The sequence below is a fragment of the Delphinapterus leucas genome, chromosome 1 (genome assembly GCF_059928025.1).
Source record: "Delphinapterus leucas isolate spDelLeu-1000000601 "Yukka" chromosome 1, BTC_Dleu_Yukka2, whole genome shotgun sequence".
NCBI lineage: Eukaryota > Metazoa > Chordata > Mammalia > Artiodactyla > Monodontidae > Delphinapterus > Delphinapterus leucas.
The window spans coordinates 168,846,883-168,867,098 of NC_143129.1; the positions used below are offsets into that span (position 1 = coordinate 168,846,883).

The 20,216-nt window shown below is 48.1% G+C and overlaps 2 protein-coding genes across 20 annotated transcripts in view; one reads left to right on the forward strand and one right to left on the reverse strand.

Moving 5' to 3' along the window:
- EYA3 (EYA transcriptional coactivator and phosphatase 3) overlaps positions 1 to 10,490 on the forward strand; it is a 139,928-nt gene extending 129,438 nt beyond the window's left edge. For 18 of the 19 annotated variants that reach the window (XM_089897898.1, XM_089897912.1, XM_089897921.1 and 15 more), the window contains 2 exons: positions 5,238 to 5,338; positions 6,837 to 10,490. In XM_089897898.1, coding sequence (XP_089754024.1) covers positions 5,238 to 5,338; positions 6,837 to 6,917 — 182 coding nt within the window. In that variant the 3' untranslated portion in view covers positions 6,918 to 10,490. The other variant, XM_089897906.1, reaches the window with a different exon arrangement.
- On the reverse strand, positions 8,640 to 20,021 carry XKR8 (XK related 8). Its single transcript, XM_022552002.3, has 3 exons — positions 19,587 to 20,021; positions 17,335 to 17,531; positions 8,640 to 14,579 (listed from the first exon to the last, which is right to left on the reverse strand). The coding sequence occupies exons 1-3, from the start codon at positions 19,877 to 19,879 to the stop codon at positions 13,870 to 13,872; spliced, it is 1,200 nt and encodes a 399-aa protein (XP_022407710.2). The 5' UTR covers positions 19,880 to 20,021; the 3' UTR covers positions 8,640 to 13,869.
- Positions 20,022 to 20,216: the final 195 nt, after the last annotated feature.

Consider the following 20,216-nt stretch of genomic DNA (forward strand, 5'->3'; position numbering starts at 1 on the left):
CCCCTCCAGACCCTTTAGTCTGTGCCTACAGTTCCTACTTCCCTACTGCAGCCAAGGAGACAGTCCTCATTTGCAGATAAGTTGTAGTTATCTGCTAGATTAAAAAATGTCAGGCATTGCCAAGGCACTCAGAATATAGCAGGGACAAAATCCTCTGTCCTCATGGAACTTACCTTCAGTCAGTGGTGCTCGGATAATTGGGTTATCCATACGGGGGAAGAAAGCAGATTCTGTATTCCTTCTTTATGCTACTTGCAAAAATAAATTCCAGGTGGATAAAAAATTTACCATGAAAAGCAAAACGTTAATTTTTAGAAGAGAAAATAGAAGAGTATCTGTATGACCTTAAGGTAGGGAGGGATCTCATTTAAGAGACCCCAAAAATAGTACTTAAAAAAAAAAAACAGAAGAAAATGATCATTTTGATTCTGTGAAGCTTTTAATTTTATATACAGTGAAAGATGACATAAAGTGACAAGACAAATCACAGACTGGGAGAAGATACTTGCAATACATTTACTTGTTGATTAGTATACAGAATCTATAAAGAACTCCTGCAGATCAATAAGCAACAGACAACATAATTTTAAAAAGTAGGCAAAAACCTTGGAGCAGCCAATTTGCAGAAAAGGTAACCCAAATTGTTAGTAAACGTATATGAAAAGTTTTTTAACCTCACCAATTAAGGATCTGCAAATTAAGGAAATGCAAATTAAAATGTAATGCCTTTCTCGTCTATTAGATTGACAAAAATTTAAGTCTGACAGTACCAAACTTTGTCAAGGAAGTGAGAGCTTACTCTGCTAGTGGATTGAAAATGGATATAACTTTCTGGAAAACAGTTTGTCAATGTTTAGTAAAGTTTGAGATGTGCATAACCCTGTGACCAAGCAATTCTACTTTTAGATATTTATACTCGAGAGCAGGGGTCTCAGACTATAACCCACGTACCAAATTCTGCCCACTGCCTGTTTTTGGAAATTTTTATTGAAACAGAGCCATGTGTAATCATTTCCATAGCTGCTTTCACACTACAGTAGCAGAGTTGAATAATTGCAACAGAGATCATATGACCTGCAAAGCTTGAAATATGCCAACTCCTTCCCTTGAGTTTATTCTCATTTGCACAAGGAGGTATGTGCAAGGATTTTTTTTTTTGATGCAGCCTTGTTCATAGTAGAAAATAATTAGAAACAGCACATGAACCTGTCTATGAACAGAAAATAGTCAAACAATGGAATACTGTATAGCAGCTAAAAGTGAATGAACTGGGGCTTCCCTAGTGGTGCAGTTGTTAAGAATCCACCTGCCAACGCAGGGGACACAGGATCGAGCCCTGGTCTGGGAAGATCCCACATGCCGCGGAGCAGCTAAGCCCGTGCGCCACAACTACTGAAGCCCGCGCATCTAGAGCCCATGCTCCACAACACGAGAAGCCACTGCAATGAGAAGCCTGCACACTGCACTGAAGAGTAGACCCTGCTCACCGCAACTAGAGAAAGCCCACGTGCAGCAACGAAGACCCAACGCAGCTAAAAATAAATTAATTAATTAAAAAAAAAAAGGTGAATGAACTAAAACTACATATATCCCTAAAGATTAGTATTAAAAACAATGCTGAACACAAAAAACACATTACAAATAGTATGTACAGTATATAATTTATATAAAGGTAAAAAACGTTCACAATAATAGCCATACATTGTTTATGGATACACGCTCAGGGAGAGAAAGGAGGAGGAAGAATGTCATCAAGTAGGGGTAAATAGAAAACTTCAAATAAACCTGTACGATCTCATTTTTATATTTTTTTATCTAAAGCAACTCTAAAGTGTTAAGATTTGATAAAGCTGGGTTGGTGGTAGCTATATAGGCCTTTATTTTTTATTGTTCTTTTTTTGTATGGTTGAATTATTTTATTTACAAGGGCTTTGATGGGGGAGATACATCTGTAACCCCCCTTCAGATTTTGCTACTGCTGCCCCTGCTTTACTATGCATTTTGTAAGAACTCAGAGCACTTGCTAACCTTCCCACACCTGAAAGGTAGATTTCTGTAGTGCTTGATACTGCATCCTGGCACTCAGAGGCTCATCAAACTAATGGACGTGATTTTATTCCTTCTGACAGTAAGTGTGCTTATTTGGTGATTTTCTCAATTTTGTCCAGAGCTAATTAGCGGAGCTACAGTGGTACCTGGCACCATGGTAACCACAGTGAGAGGCTTGAGGCTTTCCTCTACAGAACTATGAGATGAGAGCAGGGAGAGGAAATATTTGTTCGGTTCCTCTGAAATGGTTTCAGAATTGCAGTTCTCTTAATGGACACTCTGACATTGAAGAGAATTCTCAAAATCATTTCTGAAAATGTCAGAAGTCTTTCTTTTCTTAAATTAATTAATTATTTTTGGCTGCGTTGGGTCTTCGTTGCTGTGTGCAGGCTTTCTCTAGTTGCAGCGAGTGAGGGCTACTCTTTGTTGCGGAGCATGGGCTCTAGGCGCACGGGCTTCAGTAGTTGTGGCTCACGGGCTTCAGTAGTTGTGGCGCACAGGCTCTAGAACACAGGCTCAATAGTTGTGATGCACGGGCTTAGTTGCTCTGTGGCATGTGGGATCTTCCCGGGCCAGGGCTCGAACCCGTGTCCCCTGCATTGGCAGGCTTATTCTTAACCACTGTGCCACCAGGGAAGCCCAGAAGTCTTTCTGATAGAGGAAACCCAAGAACCTCATCTTCTCCAAAGGCTTGGTTGGTCTTGCAGTGACAGCTTCTATCGCTTGACATTTGGTAGGCTGACTAGTCATTGGTTTTATCCTCCTGAACAGGAAAGCTCATCTCTAGGATTATTTTGAAAGTATAAAATGGAAGCAGTGTATTTACCAACTGTATTGGAATTATTTTTTCATATGGCTACTTCTTTACCCTGAGCTGTTAATAACTCACCCTTAATCCTTTTAGAGAAACATTCTTAATTGTATTTCTTCCTTGATCATTGAAGGCCAGGACAATGAAAACATCTCTATGTCCCTGTCTTCTAAATAAGAGACATTCCCTTTGTTGGTTCTTAGGGGAAATTTCTAAAATCCTACCGACCTAGAAGCTTTTTCTATAAATCATAAATTAGACTGTGGGTCTAGCAGAGGTTGGCTTAGGTAAGGACCTAATGGTTGGAATGGAATTAGACAAATAACTCTTTAACACTTAATAAGAACATGTTAAGAACTCATTATTAGTTGAATTATTTAATGTTTAAATTGGGGCTCAAGGCATAGAGTAGAGCCATCCCCTTAATCATTTGTGAAATTAAAATGTATTTACTTAGCAAACATGGATTGAATGCTTGATATGAACATAAGGTGTGACAATGCTGTTATAAAATGGTAGCACTGAAAGGGACCTAAGTGCACCTAAGCCAAGCCTTGTATTAAGAGTGGGAGACTGAAGCCCCAAGTGGACTAGTGTCTGCTCCAGGTTTGAGGTGCTACCTGGGCTAGGCATGTCAAAGACTTGCAGTTGCTTAGATGTACCAATCAGGACTTCTGAGTATGGGTGTAAAGATTCTTGTCAGATATGATGTAGTCATCTTAGATTTGTGTATTTCTATATTTGTATATTTATTACAAGAGTTTTCCAGCAGATGGCATTCAAGTGCCTTGAGGAAGAGACACCTTTTTCTTTTTTCTTTTTTTTTTTGCGGTACGCGGGCCTCTCACTGTTGTGGCCTCTCCCGCTGCGGAGCGCAGGCTCAGCAGCCATGGCTCACGGGCCCAGCCGCTCCGCGGCATGTGGGGTCCTCCCGGACCGGGGCACGAACCCGCGTCCCCTGCATCGGCAGGCGGACTCTCAACCACTGCGCCACCAGGGAAGCCCGCGCCTTTTTCTTATTCACACAGGAACCCTGGTGCTAAGTCACTGAATCTGGCAAGAAGATAGGATGAGAAAGTTAGTGCAGCAGGATATAAAAAGGAAGCAGAGTTAGCGCCTTCCTTAACTGAAGAAGGTGGCAGAAGCAGTTTTAATAAAACATAAGAGATGGTGAAGGAAGAGCAAGAGAGAGAATTTTCTTTTTATTTACTTATGCAAGTACAGTGTCTTTGCCACAGCAGTATTATGTGTGCACGTTTAGGTGTTGGTTCCAGGTAGGATTTGAATTTTGATTCATCACCATGTTTCTAAGAGCTGTCTGCAGTGGATTTAAATCACCCATTTCCCAAGGTTAATGTCACTGATACAGGATCTCAGTTGCAGTTACACAGTATAATAGGAAATTCCAGATGTGACAAATATTGCTGCCATATTCATTGGTACTCTGAGACTCCTCCCCTCCTGAAAGACATAAGGCCCAGGACTAGGACTGTTTCTGGGAAATGTAGAGTTGGAAGGAAATGGCTGTTTTTTTCCTAATTACTAACCGGAAATTGGGGACTTTCACTTCTTTTTCTTACACTAACGGTTTCCCCTCAGAAATCGTCCTTTCGGGCTTCCCTGGTGGCACAGTGGTTGAGAGTCTGCCTGCCGATGCAGGGGACATGGGTTCGTGCCCCGGTCCAGGAGGATCCCACATGCCGCGGAGCGGCTGGGCCCGTGAGCCATGGCTGCTGAGCCTGCGCGTCCGGAGCCTGTGCTCCGCGACGGGAGAGGCCACAGCAGTGAAGGGCCCGCTTACCGCAAAAAAAAAAAAAAATCGTCCTTTCGTCATGGCACAATGACCAGAGCCTAGACTCTGGAGTCAGAGGCTCAGAGTCTAGCTACTAGCTTGTTTGTGATCTGGGGCAAGTCACTAATCCTTTGGGTCCATTTCCATCTATCAGAATAGGGGATGGGACCCGTCTCACTGGATTATTTTGAGAATTAAGTGAACGAACACTTTGAAACTGCTTTGTATATTGTAAAGTACAGGAGCTGTGGAAGAGGGAGGGAGTGTGCACAGCTCTCATATGGTGTTTATAGAAACATCCCACACTAAGATCTTAGGTACTTCACCCTCAGTGTGAAAGTTAAAATAACCTAGAGAGCACAGGGCCTAGAAAGTCTGTTGTGTGAATGGCACAATTTCACATTCTTTGGACAGAGGGCCTGTTGGATCCCTAGCTACCACCCCTGCTCCCCACCAGGCAGACCACATGGGCTGCCCTGATTCTGTCTAAGCACAGGCAGGTGAACCTAGCAGCAGCCCTTTTCTTTGGTATTGAAAAAAAGAAAGGGAGGAATGTCCCAATAGGAAATTTCTTTTTCTCATCAGGTAAAGAGAGCTGCTTCGAGAGAATTGTGTCAAGGTTTGGAAAGAAAGTCACATACGTAGTGATTGGAGATGGACGAGATGAAGAAATTGCAGCCAAACAGGTAACATGGCAAAGTAAATAGTCCATATGGGAATACATTGAGCAATTAGAAGAATGGTAAAACTCAGAAATCGTTGTAATCTGTTGTGCATTTACAGTGTTTTCTCTTCCTCCTATTCCTCTCCCATTTTTCTTTTAAAAAAAAGAAAGAGGGTCATTTTTTTCCCCATGCAGAGTTTTCCCTGTAAGTTGTTAGATCCTCCCCTTCTCTCTCCTCCCTGCCACTCTAAAATCTTAAAATTTTTGAGCCCTGCTACAAGGACGCCAATCATTAAACCTGACGTGGGCCCCATCTTCCATCTTCATCTTAGAGGTCAGTGCTTTCTCAAGAGCGTGAGACTTTACTACTAAAGGCCAATCATTCAGACTTTTACAGGCTTTCCAGCTTTAATTCTAAAGTGCTTGTTGCCCTCTGGGGAAGACACTAGTGGATGTAGACATCAGTGCTTCTTGGTCTGAAGAAGAAGGGAGTGGGGGAGATAGAAGAACAACTCAAGTCATTTATCAGACTTTGTGTCTCTAAGCGCGTGCTTCTAGTCATCTGCCACAGAGTACACCCATTGGAAAATGCCTTAGATCTCAGTCTCTTCCCTCTGAGGGATCTTTTCTGCACCCTCTGTGACAGAAGACTTCCTAGTCCTTGCTTGAATATACCTAAGGGTGAGGAGACTGCTTCGCAGGTATCCTGTTCCACTGTGGGGTCATCCAGGCTCTTAGGATGTTCCTCCTTCCATTGAACTAAAATTTCTGTTTTGTATCCTGGTCCTAATCTGGCACTTCTGAGCACAACATAACAAGTCTGCTTCCTCTTCAGTATATTCAAGGCCTTTTAAATATTATGTGTGAGCAGCAGGCTTGAAAAAGCACTGAGTTACATGCCAAAAGAACTGTGTTCTAGGACTTTCAGTATTCCAGGTAACTTGCAACCAGTCTGAACAAAATGATTAGTAAAGGTAATTTCCGTCAGCTTTATAGAACATGGTTTCCAACACTCATGTTTTTCAAAGCCCTTCTTTAAAATATGGCTTCCAGAATGGCACACAGTATTCTGGACATAACTCTGATCACATAATATAGTGGGATTATTATTTTCTAGATCTCTCTGTTCTTCATCTTGGTCATGGACAAGATTTGGGCTTTGCAGCTCTGAACCTTATAGAAAATAGACTATCCATAAGAAAATGTAATACTATATTAATACTGATTTCTTACATGGGTCATTTTATTTGATCCTGAGGATCGTACAAGTCTGTCTCATAAAAGCAGAGTTATCACTGAAACCTAATAAAAATCTCTCCCATCTGTAAGTGTCTTGTAGTATACATATGTCCCTATACACATGACTTACTTGATCCGTATGACAGTCTTATGAGGTGGGCAGGAGTAAGGAGGGCTACCAAGTACTTTGGGGAGAGGTCTGTGGAGGAAGGGGTGTGGGTAAATATAAGCTCCCAAAAGAAGTTGGGTTAACCAGTTCCCCTCCCTCCTCCCCCTTCCAGCACAACATGCCCTTCTGGAGGATCACAAACCACGGAGACCTGGTGTCCCTCCACCAGGCTTTGGAGCTTGATTTTCTCTAAGAACTGGAATGAAGAGCCTTCCCCGCGAGCTCCTTTTCACTCCTGAAAGGAGCTAGAGACTGGAACCAACTGGGAACTCTTTCTCCATGGAATGCTGGCGAGAACACAATCAAAACCAACAGCTGCAAGAGATGAAGCTTATTTTTGCTAAGAGTGAGCTGCAGCCCCGTGTTCATCCTCGCATAGGAGCGGAAGACAGTTGGATTGAGAGAACAATAGACTCACCGCAGCTACAGTGCTTTTAACTCTTCTGGGTTTTGTTTTGTTTTATTTTGTGTCAAAATAAATGAAGAAAAAGAGAAGGAAATTCTTGGGGCAGAGTTGCACTCTGCGTCCGTGACCAGATTGAGAACTGCCATTAACTTGTGGTGATAGGATAAACGCAGCAGACTTTTATAATAACATCTCTTGCAGTCTTTGTAATCTCCTTAGCTGTAGAACATATTCCCAGTGAATGTATATGTTATTTTTATAGGTAAGGGTCTGGTCTCTGAAGCAGGTTCCCGCCCTCTTTCTAGCAAGAAAGGGGTCTGTAAAGTTTCCTTGGAAACTCGTAACTGAACTATCTGAGATACCTCTTTGTGACGGTAGCACCTCCTCAGCTGCCCAGCGCTCTGCTCTCTCGGGCGGCTTCCTTCCGGCTCCTCCATCTCCTGGCTGGCTGCACTGTGGGGCATGGACACTGATTCACTGTAGACTTTGCTGGTTCCCATCCTAGAAGCCTTAGTCCCCTTTCCAGTCCCTCTCCCCTTTCACCAAACGGCACAACCCTAGAAACTCCTTCTCTTAGACAGTAAATTGTAAGCCTTCAGCTTGACTCTTAGTCAAAGGGTATGTCCCAAGGGGCTTACCTCCAAACTGGAGAGAAGAACTAAGGCTTCTTAGGAATTTCCACTTCTTTGGCTCTTGAAACAAGAAGATTCCACCTTTTCCTCCTGCAGAGAAGCACCCTTCCCCAACACATGTTCACCTCTACAGCGCCCTCGCCCTTCTTAGTCATCAGTGCTGGCTGGGCTCTTGGCCCTTTCCTGCCCTCTGTACCTCATGTCCACCCCCATGCAGCTCTGGCCAGTCCCCAGGCTTTGGACCCAAGGAGTCAAGTCTGAGAAAAGGTTCATAATCACATTTTGGCCAAAACTATGAAGGGATTTGACTTTCTTTGAATCCTTTAAGCCCTGTTGAAAGGTGTTCTGGACATGTATTTACCCAGATCTCAGCCTGAAACTGAAGAACAGATTGCCATGATCACAGCCCAGTTTCCCCATGGAATATACCCTTCCCACTTCTCAAATCCCCTTCTAAAATGGAAAACCAGAAGGCCAGAAACACTTTCCTGATTTAAATGAGGTTGTAGGCCCCCTACTCCATGCCTGAAATGTTCCCAATGCAGGAACATCTCTCAACCTGACTTCTGGGAGGATCGGTGGGTGCCCAGGCACTGGTCGCAGCCTTCAGTCCAGCTGTGTTTGTGGATGCCCCATCCCTCCAAGACTGGCCTGGGCATCTGCTCAGGCAGAATAAACTTCTGTAGAGCTGAGGAAGTTCGGCCTCTTCCAGGTTGCACAGAGAGAGGTGATTTTATAAGCACCTCAGAGAGGTGCAGTCTGGGTCCTTAGTAGGAGGCATCCTTGACCAACCCCAGCTATAAATGCTTGTACTCAGAGATTCTGCATATCCATTTTCAGAGATGTTGCAGCACAAAGGGGTCAGGTTCCTTCCAAAGCCAGATCACCCAGAGAAAGGCTGGTATACACACATTCCCTCAGAACTGATTGAGAAAGTGCTTCGTGACTCAGTTTTAGAGAAGATGTTTTTGGAGAGGAGCTCAAGTCAGTGCTCATTACTTAGCTGCCTCTTTGGCCTGTTTCCTTTGGATGGGAAATACAAAGCCTGAGGCGGACCTTCTTGGTCTGAGTTCAGCATAGTTGCCCAGATGCTGCTCCGCCTTGCTTGGTAATTTATCTTAGAATGCTCTAGGGTGGGTCTGTACTTCCAGGCCCCAAGCCCTCCCCGTACCGGCAGTAGAGCTGTTGGTTTCTTGCCCTGGACATAGGCCACCCTGTTGGTGCTGTGCTTCAGGCTGCAGAGCGGTACCCACGTTGTGCACACAGGTCCACACACACACACACTTCCCTCTCCCTGCCCGCTGGGACAAGCTCTTTATTCCTAGAATATGACTTGGAGTCCCTTTGCGATGGCCTTTTCCCTCCTGCTCTGACTGCACGGCTTAGGTCTTTGCAAAAGGAACTTGAAATTGGCTAAGAGAGGTGAGGAAGCTCTCTGAGCAGTGCCGCCTTTGCTCTTTTCTGGTGGTTTAGAGGGTAGACAGAAAATGGAGCTTCCTGGCTCTTTGCCAAAATGAATTGTTCAGGGAACCGAGTGATATTCTTGGAGCCTGTGTTTTCCTCTTCCCCAGCACAGCGGTCTGGAGAGGAAAACAAGTAGGCAGCACCATGAGTTCTTGGAGGCTGAGGTCGAAAGGATACTGTGGGTCCTTTCGTCAAGGGGGAAGCCCTCTTTACTAGAAAGAGTCCCCATGGAATAAGCCCCATGATGAGTCCTTTTCCCAGCTGGGCACCGTGGGTCCTGTAAGATGGGTCTGCACATTTCGTGGTGAGAGCTAGGCCGTCTCTAGTAGGGAATCGAGTTGTCAGCTGTGTCCTGGGTTTAAGAGGTGGCTTTACTTTCGAATGTAAAACTGACTGTGCCTTAGCATCACCCTGTCCGGCGCCCCTGGGGCAGCTGGTGGTGTCCAGGAGAGTGGATGCCTGCTCCAGATTTAGATGCCTACTTGGGCTTTTATTTGGTTTGGGGTATTCCTGTCTTCTGCAAGTTGGGGGAGCAAAGCTAGTGTCCCAGGAGACTTGTGCCACAGCTTGTTCGCAGTTTACAAAAACTTGTTCGCGTTAAAGCTCCAAGCAGAATCTGATTGGCAAACTCCAGCTGCAGTATATGGAGCTTCTAGATGTTCACTACCTTGAATGGGTGTCGGTGCCACTGAACCGTGGGGGAGAGGAGCCGAGGGGCGGAGCCACGCTCTCCCTCTTCCTGGGAGAGCGATGGTCTAAGCCAAGGGCTGGTGGGCTTGGGGCCTTCCTCTCCTCACTCCTGCAGGAAGGGGGCAGTTAGGACCCCTCTTAAGCAGGCTTCTTTTTCTTACCACTAAATTGGCTTCCTTTTTCATCCAAAAGTTGGAATTCCCCAAATACCCTGTAGAGGCCAAATCTGAATTCTGAGATTTTGAAATATCTTAAACCAGGAGAGAAAATCTAGTTCTGTCCCACCTCTGATCAGCAGGCCCTCTGTCCCTTCTTCTCCTCTGAGTCAGACAGCTCTAGCAAGCAAGGTTACCTGGCTAGTTCCTAATGCACTGATGGGAGCCATCCCATTAAGGACGACCTCTACTCAAAACATGACCCTCTGGACTTCAGATGCCTCTTTTAGCAGGAAAAGGCACTGATTAGATATATTTATGTGACTGCGGGCATTTGTGGCTGTAGAGTCCTTGACCATAATGTTATATGTAATGGGAACTATCTTATAAACTTGAAAAAATAAAGTTTTTATTTTCTATATGGTTTGCTCCTGTGTCTTTTCTGAGTAGGATCAGCCCAGTTGCCCAGCTGAGTAGGCTTCTAAGTAGGGCTTCATAAAAAATCAGAAGAGCTCATTAGAAAGATGGCACCCTTTCAGTAACTGAGTCATTAATTTCACCAAAAGAAACAAACAAAACTAACCATTTGGTATAAATAAATGAGAAAATAAACTAAATATTTTAAAATAATTTGCAAGGGAAAGTTTATTTCTTAATTGTTTCTAAAATACATCACTTTTCAAAGTTTAGGACTCGAACGCCAAGAGATTTCATTTGCTGTCAAATGTGCTGAAATTTAATTATTAAAAAAATCAATACCTTGCTGTGCTGAGCTTAAAATGCAAAAGCAATAAAACTGACAAATTGATACCAAACTGTTTGATTTGGCTTGTTTTCATGTTACATCAACTACTTTTTCTCTTTTCATTTCTTTAGATTTGAGTCTGACTGTTCATTGGTCTGGAAAACAGTCAGGAATCCTTTTGCCTTTTTTTCCAATGGAGATTAGAATTGGGTTCTAGCTTCCAAGTACCATACATGTCAGACTATAAGATGTATTTTTCCCCAAATTAATTCCCCCCAGAAAAGAGGGGGTTGTCTTGTATTCTGAGGCATTAAATCTTTTCATCAGAAGATGCACATTTTGAGCCACAATATAGTTGAAGCAAACTTGTTAATCGGTCAGAAGTACAGGTATCAGAGTGTTATTAGCTTTTAAGCCCAAAGAGTAAACATCTCCATCTCCCCCTCCAATAGGTGTAACGTCTGCACGTTTCTCAAGAACCTTTCCGGTGGCAGGTTAAAATGAGCAAATCAAGAAGAGCTTTTTTATTCTTCAAAAACAAGTTTCTTGACATAAAAAAAAAAAAAACAATGGAAATCTTCAAAGGAAATTTCTAATTACAAGTAACATCACTGTCATCTTTTTAAAATTCTTGATTCTGTAAACTTTATTTACAAATGAAACGATCACTAAATTCCACAGCTTTTTAAATTACATACCTGTTACCCTTATTTGACAATTTCATCTAGAGAATACAGATGAGAGCTTAGCCAAAAAATTAAACATCTTTTTGGATTTTCTCAGGGGAAATAGCCTAAGACACTACACTGCATCATCTGTTTGGGCATGTATGGCATCTCCCCAGAGCCTAGTCTTCTCCACGTATGACAGGAAGAAGTAGAGAAAAGTAAATGTAGCCAGTTTTGTTTTGTTTTGTTTTAATTGAAGTATAGTTGAGAGCAAGTATTTGTTTTAGTGAACCCCTTAGAAGCTATGTTTGAGGCTACGGTGGACACTAAGCCCAGGGATTTATAAAGGCCAAGCCTGCTCTCTGAGGTCTCAACCCTTGATATTCCCTATGAGTTGAGAAAAATAATGATTTCACTTTTGTGTGTGTGCAAATGTGTGTTTATAGTCAATTTAAAAAATGATCCTCTTTCTGAGGTTGTATGTCCTTTCATAAGACAAGATAATAGATGGTGGTAGTTTTTATGCCCTTTTTCATTAGTTAACTTGGCAACCATGTTGGCCATTATATTGGTTCATGAAATTCAGAAGTCTGAAAATCATTGGACTAAGTGATCCTGGAGATCCTTTCTACCTCTACCATTCTGTGTATGTAAAAAGCACCAGCATCATCTTCCCAGAGTTCTCCCTGCTCCCAACCTTCATCTCTGTGTCAGCCTTGGCTCCAGGCCAGTATAACTGCTACAAGCCCTCCTTCATACAGTCACTGCTGACTTGGTGTCTGGAATAAAGCACATCTGCGTGGCTGTCATCCTCACCTCCTTTAGGACGTATATCAGTTTCTCAGGGAGGCCTTCCCGGCCATTCTATATAAAATTGTAACTCCCACCTACAACACACACGCACTCTCCCCACCTTATTTTTCATTTAGCACTTAACACTATCATACATTCTTTCACTTATTCTGTTTACTGTGTCTCCACTAGATGAATGAATGAATAACAGACTCTCCTGGATCCCGTCCCGGTGGTGATGAACCTTTCCTTCTGTCTCCAGTGCCCTTTCCCCGCTCCTTGTTTCTCCAAACCACAGACTTCCCCAACACCACTGCCCACATCCACATCCCCTATCATCACTGCATCGCTCCCAGTGACCTCCCAGCAAAAAGACCTTTCTTCACCTGCGCTCGCGTATTCACTTCCTGAATCTGCACAAAGGTGTACCTACTCCCGCCAGGCCCAGCAGCAGAGCCGGCTAAGAGCACATGCTAGAGTCAGCCCAGATCTGGGTTCTGATGCCCACCTGAGCGGTCAACACCACACTGGCTCACCAGCTCCTGATGCTTAGAAAACAAGGTTAAGAAGTCTTGCCTAAGCCAGCCCTCTTCTCTGGTCCCAGGGTCTTTATCGACTTTGAGAGGAGGACTTTGCGTCCCTGACCCCTTTTTTCCAGGCAGCTTTGAACTTGGTGGCGGATTTAATGACACAACTAGGCTAGGGGATTTCATGAGGTTTTAATAATAATCTAATAATACTGTTCAACAAAGACAACACACGTGTCTCTCGCTTACAGAGACGCAGATACACACACCTCTTCCACCCACACAGACTGAGGTAGAAAGTACACTGCCTGAAGCACAAAAACATACTCGGCGGGCTGAGCCACGGCCCAGACCGCAGGTTCACAAGGCACTTGGTTGAAAGGTCGCCCCTTGAGAGCAGAGGCAGAGGCTGGGCCAGCTGCACTAAGGCCTTGGAGGGGCTGACAGGGCTGACAGGCAGTCAGGCATCCCTGGCTTCCAGCCTGAGAGCCTGTTCTGGAGTATCTGGAGAGGGTAAGGGGTGAAGCTAGAATGGCAACTGATCTGCCAAGGCTAGAATGATGCTTCTGGCACGTAAAAGGCCCTCGGTAAACATTTGCTGAATGAACTGAATGACTAGGGTGGGGCAGGGGAGGAAGAATTCCAGAGAACACATCCTGGAGGTCCTGGGGCCTTCCAGCCCAGGATAGGGGAACCAAGGGTGGGACAACAGCTCCACCAATTATTTTAGAGGTAGCCAGGGCGGTAAAAATACCAACACTGGGATGCTTTGGGGTTATACTTGTTTGGGGGGAAGGGAAGAGGGGGTCTCTTCTTTCCTCCCAAAGTGTTTCATAAATATTTGGGGCCCTGGACCCTCCAGGGCCCAGCCCTTCTCATCTTGTTCTCATCCTTGAGGGCAGGCCTCTGTCTTACTCAACTCTGGCCTCCAGCGCCTGGCACAGATCAGGCATCAAGTGCTCGTTGAGTGAATCAAGGCCCATAGCAGCATAAGTAGCTTATCTTCTACATTCTACCAACTGATTCCATCTGGCCTTCAGTCCCCTTGGCTGGGTCTGACCCTGCCTCAAAGGACACCATTCACCTCTCCCTTCCATGGCAAAGCAGCCTCATCCCTACCTTTGGGGAAAAAGTTCTTAGCCAAATGGGCCATGCGCCTGTTCTGAGGCAGCTGACGCCCCTCGAGGGAGTGCAGACCCCAGGTCCCGTCCACCTGGTCAGGCTCCCAGCGGCAGCTGGGGTGCAGCCAGCGGTAGTAGACCAGCCGCAGAGCCAGCCCCAGGAGGAAGCAGGCGCCGGCCGCAGGCAGCAGCCTCTGTAGCAGGCACCCGCTGGGCAGCCAGGTGCTCTGGGTCACCCAGGTGACCACCAGCAGAAGGCTATCATTCAGGAGGAACGCCAGGTGGATGGTAGCACGGCCTCGGGTTCGGCCCTCAGCCACGTTGAACCAGGAGAAATAAAGGATGGTGGCCACCGTCGCCCGGTACAGCCACTCGGAGCAGGGATCTGGCATAAAGTCCGTGCCCTGAAGCCACACCCAGAACAGCAACACCAGCCACAGGCCCAAGAAGTGCAGGGCCACATAGCGGGGGAAGAGGGCTGAGAACAGGGCCACGACCAGGACTCGGGGCCACAGCAGCAGCAGGTTCCACAGGAAGTAGATCACGGAGGCACCCGGCCCCAGGAGGGGCTTGGAGGGGAGGCAGGTGCGCAGGGCCCGGTGGTAGTCAAGCAGTGCCCACGAGATACCCACAAAGGACGTGCAGGTGCTGACCCCTACGAAGAGGAAGAGGAGACAGGTGAGCCCTGCGGGCACTCCCCAGAGGCCACGGGTACTGCGAGGCCTCGTAGCCACGCTGACGTGGGTATTACGGCCCCCAATTTGTTGAAGGGAAAACTACAGCTGGAGACCAGCAAGTTCACACAACCCCAAACAGAGCTAGGATCCATATGGAGTCTGCCTTTCACCGCAAACCTTTCCTTTTCAGGTGCTACCACGGTTATATTTTTCATGGATGAGAAGGTGTGTGACTTATACAGTCTCATCGGCACCCCTGTCACCCAGCATCCGGCACCCCTGGGCCTTGGCCACACCCTGAGCATCTTCTAGGGCCCTGTAACCCTTCCTTTCCCAGAAGAGCCCATGCCTTTCTTGGATCTGAAAATCAGCAGTCCAGTTCCCCCTTCTTAGTCTCAGAAAGGGAAGCAGGAAATCCCATGGGGTGGCGACAGGCCTCTAGCTGAAGCTGCCTTCCGGGGCCAAAAGGGATGTCCCTGTTATATGGGTGGAACAGCCTCTACTCCCCTCCACCCTCAGACTGGGCCCCAGCTTTGATTTTCCAAGACTCGAAGTGTATAGTGGGGATCCTATCCCACCTCCTAGTTGCCCATCCTGGACTAGAAGCACCAGGCCCTCTAACGAGGGCTGGAAGCATCTCTAGACTGCTTCCTCCCCGCCCCCTCCCTATTGCATTCAGTCAACAGATGTTCGCTGGGGACCTGCTATGGGTCAGGAACCCACTCCCAGCCTGGAATCAGATCTGTGGCCTTTGTAACCACCCCACACTCAGGGTCTCGGCAGGGCTGATGTTCCTCCAGTTTGCCAGCGTGCCACATTCTCTGAGCTGACAAGCGGTGCCCTTGGTATTAGGTGGACCCACGCCCTGGCTCCCCTGGCCTACTCCTCCTTACCCTGCAAGTTCTGGCTTCATTATCCCCTATAGTCACCCATCTGGACCCCACCCCACCCCACTCCGCTGTGCAGCTCCTATAGCACCCCATTCCTCTCTGGAGTCTTATCACACAGTAATTATTTCCTTATCTCTGAGCTCCTTCAGGGTAGGAAACAGATTCTGCTCCCCAGGGATCCCCCAGAAGCTGGCATATAACAGCAGCTGAATACATGTTTGCTAAACAAAAGTTGGGAAAACCTGTCTCTTCCCTCAATCCCCCATCCCCACTCCCTCCATACACAGCGTAGACTGTCCCCATTTAGCCCTGGTCCTAGACACCCACTGCCTTCAAAGAGACAAACAAAAAACACAGTCATCCCTCAGTATCCACAGGGGATTGGTTCCCAAAATCCGCGGATGCTCAAGTCCCTAATATAAAATGGCATAACAGAGCCAGCCCTCTGAATCTGTGGATGCAGGACTCACAGACAGAGGCCCGATGGTACGTGCACAATGAGTGCTGTGTGTCCCAGGGCAAATCACTTCACCTTTCGGCATCTCTTTCCTCTTGTGTAAAATGGAGATAAATGTAGCACCAAACTAGAGGCGCTATGAATGTGAGCGATGATGACAATAAAGCACTTTCCTCAGGGCTGGCTGATAGCAGGCACTCAATCGTGATGGCTGCTATTACTGGTTTTTGTTTTGTTTTTCAAGTAATACTGCAGACTCAGATTAGCACACTGAAAGGGCCCTTGGAGACTGAGTCCAACTCCCCAGCTTGTACAGCTGTGGAAACTGAGGCCAGAGAGGGGATCTCCAAGTCCCGCAGAGAGTGGAGGCAGAGCTGGGACTGGCTCCTTGGGAGGCTGTGCCTGGTACGGCAGCAGGTGTGCGAGGGCTGAGGAGGAGAATGGGAAGCCTAGACCCTGAATCAGATGTGAGCTGGAGTCCTAACTTGGCTGCCAGCTGGCCTGTGACGTTGGGCAACTTCCCTAAAAGCCCTCCCAAAGCTTCTCTTTGCACAAACCTCTCCTGTGTTTTATGAGGCCACCCGCCTCTTCCTTTTCAGATCACTCCACATGCTTTACTGTAAGTACCTGCTTTACAGTCTACGGTCCTGGCAGGCCAGGGGCTGTGTCCATCTCCTTATTCACTGTGGTGTTCCTAACACAGGGCCAGGCACAAAGGTGCTCGATCAAAACAAAGGCACGGGGCTTCCCTGGTGGCGCAGTGGTTGAGAGTCCGCCTGCCGATGCAGGGGACACGGGTTCGTGCCCCGGTCCGGGAAGATCCCACATGCCACGGAGCGGCTGGGCCCGTGAGCCATGGCTGCTGAGCCTGCGCGTCCGGAGCCTGTGCTTTGCAACGGGAGAGGCCACAACAGTGAGAGGCCTGCGTACCACACACACACAAAAAAAAGGCACTCTGCAGGTACAAAAGTGCTCAGTAGTTTATCTATTGATCAACAAATTGCTTATTAGGCGTCAGGCACCCTACACACTTCACCTGTTATCTCCAAAATAGTAAAAATCACACTTAAGATTTATTATGCACTAGGCACCAGGCTTTATAGGCATCACTTCACTTAAACCTTTCATTAACCTCATGAGGTAGGATCATTTATTACATCCATTTATTTGTCCAGATGAGAACAAACTGATAGCTCAGAGAGGTGGGGTCCTTTGTCCGAACTCAAGGCTAGAGCATAACTTTGGATTTGAACACAGACCTGCCCGACTAAAGGACATTCTCCTATTTTCTAAGCAGCCTTTATAAAAGAGTGAAAACCTTTCTGACATTTGTGGGCAACTTTCCCAAGGTGTAAAAGGGGGGCTGGCCAAGGGCCTGACACTCACACTGGTAGTACTCGGCGCTGCCGCTCTGCAGCATGATGGCCAGCACCAGTGTGAGCTGCGGTGTCATCTCCAGGAAGGTCTCAAAGAGCCGCAGCATGCTGATGTCCAGGGAGAGGAAGTCGGCATAGGCCAAGTCGAACTGGGTAGGCACCTCCTGCCGCCACACCAGCAGCCCCTGCCGCAGGCCCTGCACGCACCTAGGCAGTACACACGATGCCCCAAGGGGCCCAGTTAGCATCCTGTGGCATTCCTCCTTCCCTACCCATCGAGTGGATGCAGACAGGCTCAAATCCTAGCTCGTCACATACATGCTATAAGGCCTTGGGCAAGCGACTTACCTCACTGAACTTGTTTCTTCATCTGTGAAGTGGGGATAAATACAACAGCTATTACTTCTGCGGTAGCCACCATACCAAGCTCATCACAAACCTTGTCCCATTTACTCCTTTACAATATCCCCATTTTACAGATGGGGAAACAGGACCAAAGAGCAAATGAGCAGTGGAAACAGGATTTGGACCCAAAGCTGTTTGAATTTGAAAGGTGTACTGGGAAATTGCCTAAAGTGAGCATTCTCAAATTTTAGCAGGTGTAAGAATTTCTTAGGATCCTGTGGGGAAGGAAGCCATTGAGAGCTTCTGAGCACAGGCAAGACAGGTCCTACTGTGCTACAGAAAGAGCACCCAGGGATCCATTTAACAGGCCTGCCCAGAGCGATGGGAACAGACGGGGCAGAGTTAAGAGAGTCCAGAGGTTGGACAGACAGGCCTGAGAGATCCACTGGCATGAGCGGGCAGTGGAGGATGCACCAAGATCTCGCCCCACCCAGAACTGATCTCAGTTGGCTATTGGAAGGTGAGGCCATTCACTCATTGCAAGTTCGTTCATCAGATGTTTACTGTCACTTCCCCTGGATGAACTTGACAACACACTCAGGGAGCAGACCCGAGTTCGGGGCGGGGGGAGGTCCCCCAGTGCCCTGGCAGAGGCCTCAGCCTAGTCACAGGCAGGAACAGAGACACCGTTTTCTCAACCAAAGCTCAGTACAGTCTGTCTGACTCATGCTCAGCAGAAACAGAAGCTACATGATGTAATTATAGATTCAGGGTTCACTGCGGGCTGCCAGGACTGTAATAACTGTGCCCCTTCGTGTTCACCCAAGGTGTTATTGATGCCTGGACAGTCCCTCAGGCAACACTGCAACATTCAAAGCTCCTCTCGCCCACTCCTGGAGACTCAAGGCAAGATCTGGAGAGAATCTGTAAACATGGATTCAAGAGCAGATCCTGGCTCCGTCCATCCCATCCCAACCCAGACCACGTCATGTCCTGACTTCACATGACTCTGACCCCTTCGTTTCAGTTTCCCCATCTCTAGAGGGCCCCTGCCTGAGCCCAACCCTACGTGGCTCCAGGGACATGGATGTGTCAGACCCCACCTCTGCCCTCTTGCTTGGTCTGGGAGTGAGGGGGTGGGGTGGGGAGCAAGTGTTCAGGGAGAATACAACTGGGAAAGACAGGGTGGGAGGCACTGGCCGTGAGGGAACAAGCGCTGCTCTGGGGGTCAGGGCTGCTGAAACTCCAGGGTGACCCAGCTGATCATGAAGCTAGCTAACACTTGCTGCCTGCTTACTCTGCACCAGGGCAATTTACAGGTCTCATTCCATTTAATCCTTACACTGTGAGCCTCTGGAACAATGAGTAAACTGAGACCCAGAGGGGTCAGGTGAATTGCCCAAGGCTCCACCCACAGCTAAAACAACGGGAGGTCTGTTGCCACCAGGCACTGTGCGGGGCACTTCCCTCTCTGCCCTTCACCACAGGCCTGCCAGCCACACCTATCTCTAGATCACTACCTCCTTTAACAGAGGAGGAAACTGAGGCTCAGAGAAAGGCAGGAATAAAGCCACACAGGTGGTAAAGCCAGGATTGGATCCCAAAGGGTCCGACCCCAAGTCATGTGCCTCCCTTCCCTCTCTGGGCCTCAGTTTCTTCAGCTGTGCCAGGAAGGGTGCCGTTCATGAGCTCTGAGGGCTGCCAGCAGGATTTCTCCCTCATCAGGGATCAGGAACTCACCTGTAGGGAGAGGCGCCCGCTAAACTACAAGGCGCTTAGTTTCCTCCTCGGGGTCTCAGTCCTCTCCTCTCCGCCCCCGTCGCGGGGTCAGGGCTCTCACCTGCGCTACCAGCCCAGCTGCAGGAGGTGACGTTGACTTCCGTTCCCCCTCCCTCTCCCGGAGGGCAGGGCGCTCACCTGTATAGGTAGCCCAGCTGCAGGACATGCAACAGCGCCAGGCAGTGGCTTGGGGGCTTCGGCGCGTGCGGGCTGGAGAGGTCGGCGCGCAGCCAGACCCAGCTGAAGAGCTGCAGCGCGACTGAGGAGAGGCCCAACAGCGCCAGCACTAGCGCGGCCCACAGGTAGCGACCGCTGAGCACATACTGGCTCGCGGCCCACAGGTCGGCGCCCAGGTCGATCAGGAAGGCGAGGGTGCCCAATACGCCCAGGACCAGGTCCCAGAAGAGAGCGGCGCGTGGCGACCAGGGCATGACCCGCCAGCCTCTGCCCCTCTTTCTCTTCTGGGCTCGGACCCACCCTCCCGGCCCAGGGTCGCCCTCCCTGCCCAGGGTCGCGGTGGCAGGAAGGAGGCGGACACAGCCCTCGGGGCCGCCCAGGACTTGGGCTGCGGGGCGGGACTTCCCCGTCCCGCCCTGTCCGGGGAGGAGCGAGGTCCGTAGACCCCGCGGTTGGGGTATCAGCGGTCCCACAGATCCCTGGCCCTGCCGCCTGCCTAGGCATCCCCGCACTCTCACCCCAGCCCCGCTGAGCCCTGAGGGCCCCGAGGACCGCTAGGCCCGAAGACGGACCGTCCGAGGCGCAATGCCC